Here is a 10,517-nt window from a genome sequence, read left to right on the forward strand (position 1 = left end):
ATCATATTGATCCTGATATTTTCACTGTTGGGTTTGGCTTTCAGCATCTCACGTTGCAATATTTCAACGCTGGCATATTCTAGTATCGCTTAAGTGACCCTTTATATGCTATCAACTAATAGCATGACAGCATACCATGACCCCAACAATAATAGAATGCAGACCCAACTCATTCAAAATACAATGATTTGATTGGCTGCTTCACATAAGGAATGAACTTAGACAATCCCTTGATTCAAGGGGTAGTCCGAGAGACCGTGTCAGGCATAGGCAGTTTTGACAGTAACTCTTGGATGCCATTCATCCATGTGATGATCGGCAGCTAGGACACAATTACGTTTGCTTTGTTTTTACCCGTTCATTCTTTGCGCCACAAATACCACTCATCCAAAACAAGAATGTTTCTTAAAAAAATTGTGGGACCCATCTAAGAAATAAGTGATTTGTTGATGGTGCTTTTGGTTAGCATTCATCAATTGGATGAAGGACATATAAGCAATAAGTGAGTTAATATATATATATATTTTTGAAGCAAATGAGTATTAGTGATGGCTGTCGTCGCTGTTACTCAACCTTTTTTTAGAGACAAGGTACAAAATCTACAACGAAGGATGATCGAACAACTCTCCTCCAATGGTCGAGCATCTCATTGATCGGATATCATATATTTGTTATTTATAATTTACTTAATTAAAAATATGTTTTACACGAACACTTTATGACATATAAGCATGTTTTTTGAAACGTAAAAAATCAATGGCTAACAATGCATTTAAAACTTTACAATGCAAAGTATTGTGGGCTTTCAAAAACACATCTAGGCATTGAAAAATCATAATTCAAAACATGTTGCTCACTAAATGGATGATAAAATCCAATATGTAAAGTTTGATCGATGAAAAACTCAATCGCTAGAGAAGGAACACCGTCAATTATCATTAGTTATATTATATATATATATATATACTCTTAACTGTTGGTGTGCCGAAAATAGCGCCAGGCTTCTAGTTTTTGGTAGCTTGTATACATTCCAGATTAAGAGTGATATATGCTTGATTGTATACATTTATTACCATGCATCATTGGATATAGAGAGAGAGAGAGATGCAAATTGGATAGTGCCCAGGAAAACAACATTTTCAATTATAAAACATAAGAACCAAACAGGTGGCTTTGTTCCCAAAAGAAAAAACCCAACATGTTGATCGTTTGTTTGAAATGTGAAAAAGTAAGAAGAAAAGAAATTGCATCTAAAGTCGTGGGTGCCATTTAACTAATCACTACACTTAAAGCACTTGTTCATGCCAGTGAGTGAGCTAAGTCATAAGTTTTATGTCATTGTTCTTCACTTGCAAGCAGGAGGATTCTGCGCTCCACTGTAGGTGGGTTTGACGTTGGCACAAGATGCAGTTGCAGTCCCTCCTCCAGGGCCCTTGAGGTTAATCTCCTTAACTTTAATGTTCTGGCAAGGATACCCAGCACTGCAGTGCAGAGTCACTGCCACTGGTGTGCTGGATGTCCCCCTGATGTTGCTAAATGTGATATCACTGATCTTCACACGTGACGGCGACTGCAGAAAAAGATTAATTAGCTTCTTGAATGATTAATCAATCTGGAGAAGTGAAAATGACAATGCAATTTAACAAAAAATGTGCAATATTGAAAGGGGAGCAGCTATTTTGTCATGTTGGTAGTTGTTGCATGCAACTTACTACATGGAGGATTCGATATTTATGTGAACAAAAAACAGAAAAGCGAAATTATTAAAAGGGGAAAGAGGGTAAAATTTACCGTTTTAGCACAAGCAGTTTTGAAGGGGCAGTAGTTTTGATCGATGATGATTGGGTTGCCGGCATTTTTAAGGGTAATGTGGTCGAAGGTCATGTTTCTTACAGAGGTCTTGGCTGGGGATGATTGCCATGTCTTGATCCTTACACCATTCATGGTGTTGGTGAGGGTGCACCCTTTTACTATCAACCCGCTAACATCGTTCTCGTAAGAATACCTGCCCAAGCTGCCCACACTGCAGGTTTTGAAGTAACGTCAATATAATTAAACATGTTAGTCTATGATATATTAACCCTTGTATAATTAGTCATTTTTGTGTGCACTTGCACGCATGTGTGACTATTATCTTGTTCTTGCATTTTTCAATAGTAGCTTGCATACATGATCAAATCCAGTGATTGGGGCCCAACTCATTGTTCAGCCCCAACCACTGGATGCCACGTATGTCTGATCCCCTTCGAAACAGAACCAGAACCACGCCTCCTTGTATACCTGATTCCGTGTCCGGGACCGCAGTTGACGCCACTGATGTAGACATCTTTGCTGCCATGTCCAACAGAAATGCAATCATCACCTGTACCAATGTTGCTGTCCATGATCTTGACACCAGTGGAGGTCTCAATGTGGATGCCGTCAGTGTTGGGGCTGTCTTCTGGTGCTGTGATGTGGACGTTGTGAATATTGATATTTTTGTTGCCCAAGAGAGCCATGTGGAAGAACTTGGGGTTCAATGACGTTATTCCCTCAACTTGGGCGTTGGTCAAGAAAGAAAACTTGAGTGACTGGCAACAAGTGAGAACAACCAACAGACGAATTAGATAGTAGATCAATCAAAAGAAAGGAGGAGCGGTAGGATATATAAACCACCACCACCAGCACGAAGTGATGCCTATAATTAATTGAAAACTTACCACTGGTAAGACTTTGCACTCTTTCTTGTAAGGGCATTGGGCGAGCGGCCAAGCTGATTTGCCTTGCCCATCAAAGGTTCCAGTTCCGGTGATCTTGAGGTTGGTAATCTTGTTAAAGAGTAACCACTCCTGACCCTTGTACAGGTTAATGTTGGTTGATGCTAGCACCACTCCGTTCACTTGCATCGTCAAAACACCGGTTTTCTTGCATGGCCCCTCAAACACGAGGGGTCCTACCACATATTTCTTCTTAGGAATTATGAGAGTTGGACTTCCGGAGGCCCCACAAGCCGCACTCCATGCTTTAGTAAATGCCTAGGATGTTCAATAATCAAAGAATACATCTGTTAGTATATGAGATATTACTTGAAAACAAAACTAAAAGCCAAACAATGTATCAGCCGATAGCGTTTTCTTCAATACATCCCATTCACCCTGGTCATTCTTATAAGCAGAATTCGCAATTTTTGTCTATTTATCCATATTAATTTTTTCGTTTAGTCATCAATTCATGAAAGTACTGAAAGCATAAAAGTTGAAGAGCCGATAAAATCAACTGACCTGGGTATCATCGCTTTGGCCATCGCCTTTGGCACCGTAGTCGTTTACACTGAAAGTCGTTCTGGAGCCTGCAAGCCCTGAGTAAGCACAGAGAGCCAAGGTGGAGAGAAGCACAACAAATTTGAGATCCATTGAGATGAGAAATTAAGAATTAAAGTACAAGAAAAGAAGGAAGACGAGCGACATCTTATAGGTTCACATAAGAGGTTAATTTGGAAATTAACTAACCGTTGACACTCCAGAGCCACCACGAAATCTGATGGCCAACCAGAGACGTGATTGTTCGGTTGTGCGACTCGAATCCACACCAAATAACGCTCCTAATGTCTTGAGAAGCTATTTTTTGTGTAGCCATTGTTCGGTGAAGATGACTTTTACCAAATATAACTTGCTCCACATTTTTAGCATGCAGTCAACATTTTGTTTGACGTTTTTTTCGGTTGCCATGTATGTTCTTCACCACAATAAAATATGTGTTAATGCTATTTTTTTTTTTTTACCATACATTTTCCTCGGTCACGTAAATCTAAATAAAGAACGAATGAAAATTTCTTTTTCTTTTTTTTTGTGTTTTGACATTATGGAAGCTTTTATTCTCTGTCTGACCATTTCTCATAACGAGGTGGAAGATTTCAATAGGGTTGTTCTTTAACTTAAGAATAAAAAAAGATTTGTTCTCGTTGGAAAAAAAGGAATTGGCATGGTCTCTTTCGCTCCGTTTTTTTTGTGTGCTTTTCATTTAAAATACCTTTTAACAAATCTAAGGTCGCTCTGTCGGATTTCAACTGATTCAGGATTTATAGAATAAGAAAGATAAATTTCAAGTGAGCTTAAGGAGCAGAGAGAGAGAGAGAGAGGGATTCAAAACCTCGGTACAAATGGTTCGTCTTGGTGTGGATTTGGGTGCAGGTGGCGTTGGTCGGTCTAGTTTAGGATCAAGAGAACGATCAAGTAGTGGTCGGGATCAATGTTGTTAGTATCGGCCGATAGTATCGTATCAACAGAAAATCGATACATGGGTCACATTCTGATTGACATGTAATATTTTTTAATTATTGTTTTTGACCATTCAGAACAATATACACTTATCGGTATTGGCTGATACGCCTGAATACAGGTCAAACGATACAGGTCCGATTCCGATACTGACAACATTGTTCTGGATGCAAACACGCACATGAGCAGTGCTGATTGAGACACTTTGACTGTGATACTTGTATTTGTTTCTTATTAGTCAGTGGATTGAACTTCCACGATGACATTAGATTTATGAGCATGAAAAATTATTTAAAACGTAAGAATTTTGCCATCAGTGGGTGATAGGATGAAATTTGAAATGTTGAAAATACATGGCACGATCAGTTTTAAATTTGACCATTTGAGCTTATCTATTAACCACAAGGACTTCGCTCATCTGGTAGTAGCGATTTATGAATGTGACTGAGTTGACAAGACGTCACCAAGTTGAATTAATCCCCAAGGTCGAAGTTGAGTGTAATCCGACATGGGCCATTAAGGGTGTCAACGAGTCGGATTTGGTTCAGACCCAGGTGAAACCAGATTTGGATCAGAGTTTTGGGTATGGTATCGGGTCTGGACCTCATTTAATCAGGTCTATTATAAGAAAAATCATACCCGGACCCCATAAAAACTACATTAACTAAACACATACTATACCTGATAAAATCATATTTTTTTATCATTTTTACATTAAAAAAATTGTGGGTCTTAATCGGAACTCAGGTCTGCTATAAAATTTCATAAACTATACCTGGGTCCATGTATTAATCAGACCTTCGGGTTCAGACCCAGGTCTTAATCGGATCTTCTTATTTATCACCATACCCGGACCCTATAAGGTTTGGTTCAGTTCCCATCCAGTCCCGGTAAACTAGGCCCGTTGACACATCTAAATCTGAGGCTTGCCAATGTACCGTCCGTCTTGAGATTGATCAGATTTTAATTAGATATTAACCTTGACATTCCCAACCTTTATTTGTGGCGCCATAACAATGGCGTTATGCATTTCACCTGGCGCCCATGGTTGAACATGCAGAATGAGGTCAAGAATTAGTTATAGGGGCTACAGGGTAGTACCAGAGCCCCTCCAATCCAAACCCATGATTACACTATGGATTATAATGGAGGCAACAGACATCAGGTTGGTAGTTTTTCCTTTCAGGTTCCTAGGTTCAGTTATCTTGGGATGTTGTAGTCATGGGGTGGTTTGGTTTTGCCTCTAATTGGATCAAACATCATCAGCACAAGCATTTTCATGACAAACTTAAGTCACGTTTGACGCCCTTTTTTAAGGGCCTGAAAGGCCTTTCAAACGTGGGTCTCACTATATTTTAAATGGGATGGAGTTTGGATGCCTCACTTAAGGACTCCTTCCCATCTAGAAATCCAATCCATCTGGAAACCATGATTTTGGGAAAGGAGAATAGCTCCTTCTCGTGGTGAAGAGCATATGATCACGAGTGGGAAGGAGAAGCGGAAGTGTTGTGGACATCGACACCCTGGGTCTACTTGAAAAATTATAGCATGCCCTCCTATATAAAATTATGTTCCTCCATTTTCTGCTCGTCACCCCTCCGCTAGAGTTTTCTTCTCGTGTCCCTCCCCTGGTGCCTGCGATTCTACATCCTTCATCTCCCTCCGTTGGTGCGTTTGCCTCTCTCTTGACTGCGACTCACCACGACTGTAAAGGTAAACTCTCTCTCTCTCTCTCTCTTTATCAGCCTCTCTGATTTTTTCCTAAACCTCCTAAGTTTTTCCCCCACACTCTGGATTTTCGAAAAAAACTTGGTCTATTTTTTTTTTGTTTTTTTTTGCAAATCGACTTGAAATTTATGTAAAAGAGTTATTTCTGAATCCTGGATTTGTGTATGCAGTTTGGATGCAGATGATTCCCCTATTTCTCTGAGTATTTTTCGTGTTGGAAATATACGAAAATTTTAATTTGTTTTCTCCGTGGACTTCTTTCTTGTGCAAAACAAGATGAAAAATGAGAAAGATGATGATTGTTCAGGATTTGGATTTTCTCCATAGCTGTTCGTTTTGCAATTTTAAGGGTTCCATGTTCATTATTTTCTCTATAATATTTAGAGCTCATACTGTCCATTGAGTTTTTCGTTTTGGGCAGAGGCGTAGCTGGGGGGGGGGGGGCAGAGTCCTGCCTCCCGAAACAGTTAATTTTTTTTTTTTTAAAAGCCCAGCCCTGATTCCATATGAAATAGATTTTTAGCCATTTTTTTTAGCCCAGCCCTGACTGGGGCAAATAGTTTGATTTGTCCATATGAAATAGATTTTTATTAATAATTGCAGCCATTTTTTATTTTATCTAAAAAAATATTCGGGGGGGGGGGGGGGGGGGGGGGGGGGGGGGGGGGCGCTGCCCTTGAACCCCCGACTATCACACCAATTTTTTTTTTTTGCTACACCCCTGTTTGCACCCCCCCCCCCGCCCTCACATGAATCTCAGCTACGCCACTGGTTTTGGGTGTCATTGAAATTTTAAGATGCCTTTAAATCTTTAATTATTAATTTGTGTATTAAGCTATGGACAACTAGAATAATCAAGAACCATTGCCCGTGAAAAAGGCACACTAGGATGACTGCACGCACATAGAACTTTCATTTAAATTTGTCTAGAAGAAGTTCAGAAAGACAATAGACTAGGAACGAGGCATGAAAAAAAATTTGCTCAGTCAACTCACTTTGCTTTCAGTCCAAGCAGTTAAGAACCATTGGGATAATGTAAAAAATAATTGGAAAGTGTGGACGTACCTTTCTAAATAAACTAGTTTGGGTTGCGACAACATCTGACATACCTTTTTTTGTATGGATAAAAAGTCTTGAATTTTGAGCTGATTTGTTATGTATACATGTTTTATGTTTTATATAAGTTTAAAGATGGTGACAAATTTGGGTTGAGAGGACTTGAGTTTCTTGATAAATGTGATATTCTCTTTGGGGGGGGGGCACTTTTATGGGTGAAGATATATTGACCCCATCTGAATTTTCTTCTTCAATAGTGAAGGTTCCTACTAAGTATGCAAACATAAGGTTAGATGAGCTCGATGAGGAGGAGGACATTGCTGATGCTACTACTCCTACCACTAGTGTGCTACCTACACGACATCGTAAGGAGTCCATAAGGTATCAAATTTAGATGATGTTGAGAACAACACACATTGTAGGAAAAGGTCTAGTACAAATCAGTTGATTAAGAGGTTTGGCAAAATGTATAATGTGATCACTGCGAAGTAATACAAAGTTTAGCTTTATAGGTCAAGCAATCAAGCTTCTAGAGATAATGGAGGGTTTGGATAGACACAATGTTCTTCATGTATTTGGCTATAGACTCCTTAATAACAAGGAAAAAGTTGGAAGTATTTCTGGCACTTTAGAGTGACAAAAGTAGGTTTATATGCTTGATTGATGAATATGACAATTGTTGCCACATTGATTCATGGGCTTGTAATAACTGTGATAATTTAATACTTTTATGGATTGTGTTTATTATAACTTTGATACTTTGATGCGTTGATGCTTTGATACTTTTATTTGTAGCTCTTCATGATAATTTATTTATGGGCATATAATATCTTTGATAGATTTATGGTCTCTTTTATCATATTGTCTTATGATATATGTATGTTTATTATAGAGTGGTTTGTGTATATTTATTATAGAGTGGTTTGTGTATGTTTAACTCGTTCGCGTGACGCGGCGGTCCTTCCTTACCGTCGCAAGCCAACTTCTCTGTGGTGCCCCTGGACGATGTCAAGATGATTTCGGGTGTGGAGTTTCTGCGAAGCCAAAATGTTATGATGCTGCCAAAGTTTAACACGTTGACGATTATTGGCAACATTATAACATTCTGGCTCCACAAAAACTCCATACCCAAAATCATCTTGAAATCGTCCAGGGACACCACAAAGAAGTTGGCTTACGACGGTAAGGAAGAACATTAATATATATCTTCTGTATGCTTTGTAAATATCTAATAATCATGTCATGAGTATGCATTTATTAATCTTGTGAATGGACTTATGGTATTAATTGTAATAGGTGATTATGGATTCATATGAGAAAACATTAGATGATGAGAGGTTTGAAGAAGATTTGTTAGTAGTTACATCAATGGGTTGTGCAATGACTTAGTTTTTGAATTATATGATAAAAGAGCTTGTGCACAACTCGTTCATTCGTGGTATCTATCACGTGCATCATATACTCGGGGGCCAGTGGAGACTTGCTTATGATACCATTCGCATGAGAAAACATGTCTTGAAGAGACTGTACAGTTATTTTAGAGATAATGACTTGTTGCGTGATAACAGAGAATTCGGGGTGGAGCAACAATTGTTTATATTTTTCATCATTGTAGCTCACAATGAGAAGAACATAATGGTGTAGTACATGTTGAGTTATTTAGGAAAATCCATTAGTAGGCACTTTGTTAATGTGTCCAAATTTTTAGCACCATATAAAGCGGTTACATATCTTCTCTAGGACTATCAAAGACGGACCTCAAGCATGAAAAAAGAAGTTTATAATCACCTTATCATGAAATGCAATTTGGGGTGTGGAAGAACCATTTTTCAATTCTTTGACAAATGATTTCGTTCCCATATCGCAAGTAGGTGCAGATTGTCATTGCAACCATGGCAATCCATAATTTCATTAGAAAGACCGACTAAGGAGACCACAAGAACGATGAGATTATACCTGACATGGATGAGGATCTAGAGCATGGTACAAGGGAGGTCCAAGTGGATGTGTCTCGAGTGGAAAAATCGGAGATGCATAATATTCAAGAAACAATTGCAGATGAGATTGCACGTGACAAGGGAATAGCTTGAGTTGTCTTTCCTATTTTGTCTCTTTTTTGTTTTGTCTATCTTATAAATTTTTTTATGGACATGTAATAACTTTTATGGAGCTATCTTCTTTGGCTTATTGATGAACTAATTATGGAACAATCTAGTTACTTTTGTCATATCTTGTTAAAGCTCTTCTTATAAACATTGCATGTACTATATAGTATTTGAAGCAAAATGGAACATAAAAGAAAAGTTTTTTTCTATTGTGGTGCACGATCCTATTTGAATACATCAAAAAAGGGACCACACCAGGGTGCAAAGTTTTATGAGTGTGGACTATGGCATGAAAATGGGTGTCGCTCAAAATGCAAGTTTATTGAGCTGATGGATGGTACTAAAGAAAGTAGTAGTTGCATTCCATCCACTACTTCTCACACGGGGTTCAACATGTGCATATGTTGGAATCCCTTAACTCAAGAGTGGAGTTCTTTGAAGGAAAAGTAGACAGCTTATATGTGGAGAGGGTGAAGGTGATGAGTGGAAAATCACTCAACTCAAAGATATGTCATAGAATCTTTATTTGTCTCGCACTTGTCATACTTTTTATCTAGTTATATTAGATATATGTATTTGTAGGAACTATATTTGATGTGGATCAATGTCAGAACTTTTGTTGTCTATGTCATGATCGATAATCCATTTTTTTATAGTAAACAACCTGTATTTGGTTCTTGTACAATGCTTCTCATTATTAAATTTGCTCCATACTCATCTTGCAACATTGAAGCAATTGTAATTGTAAGATTGCATTTGAATTAATTGCTCACTTCTCTTAGCATATCTTATTATGAACTACTATAAAATAAAATAAAAAAGTTTTTAACTCTGACATTGGCATGTTTGTTGGTACGTGTGGCCATGAGCCTTCACGTTCTTGCTTATCCATGATAAGGCCTGCTCATGGATAAGCAAAAGTTGACCTTTTTTGAACCTGCACAACCGTTTTTCAAATTCACTGATTTATCCTTATAAAAAACATTGACACCTTCGATATTCCCTCAACCGATTATTGCGTCAAGAAGAGAAAAACCAAAGGTCTATAAGTAGAAAGGGTATGAGCCCCTATCATATAGCAAGAGAGCTTGTGTGAGAAACAAGGCCTTCGAAGCAAACCTCAAAAAGCCCTAAAATTCTTCTTCTCCCTTTTTCTTCTACTTTCTCCTTCCTCAAGTCTGAAGTTCCATCCACTGTCTGCCATCAGAGTAGTTCTACTGCGCCTGCCCAACAGTGGTATCAGAGCCAGGTTTGGAGGACGGATCTTCATGCCCTTGTTCAATATGCAAAAAGAAAAATGCACTACTGTGAGTTCTTTCCTTTTGTTTTTTCCTTTACCTTTTGGAAAACTTGTGATCTGTGAAGAGTATAA

At 38.3% G+C, this 10,517-nt stretch overlaps 1 protein-coding gene across 1 annotated transcript; it reads right to left on the reverse strand.

Moving 5' to 3' along the window:
• Positions 1-1,345: 1,345 nt before the first annotated feature.
• Positions 1,346-3,615, reverse strand: LOC149827349 (exopolygalacturonase-like). The gene is made up of 6 exons (XM_090018495.1): positions 3,489-3,615; positions 3,261-3,337; positions 2,700-3,014; positions 2,281-2,570; positions 1,792-2,023; positions 1,346-1,570 (listed from the first exon to the last, which is right to left on the reverse strand). Exons 1-6 carry the CDS (start codon positions 3,613-3,615, stop codon positions 1,346-1,348), a joined length of 1,266 nt encoding a protein of 421 aa, XP_089874621.1.
• Between the last annotated feature and the right edge of the window lie 6,902 nt (positions 3,616-10,517).

Source organism: Nuphar pumila, chromosome 10, assembly GCF_984573655.1.
Source record: "Nuphar pumila chromosome 10, dmNupPumi1.hap1.1, whole genome shotgun sequence".
Lineage (NCBI taxonomy): Eukaryota > Viridiplantae > Streptophyta > Magnoliopsida > Nymphaeales > Nymphaeaceae > Nuphar > Nuphar pumila.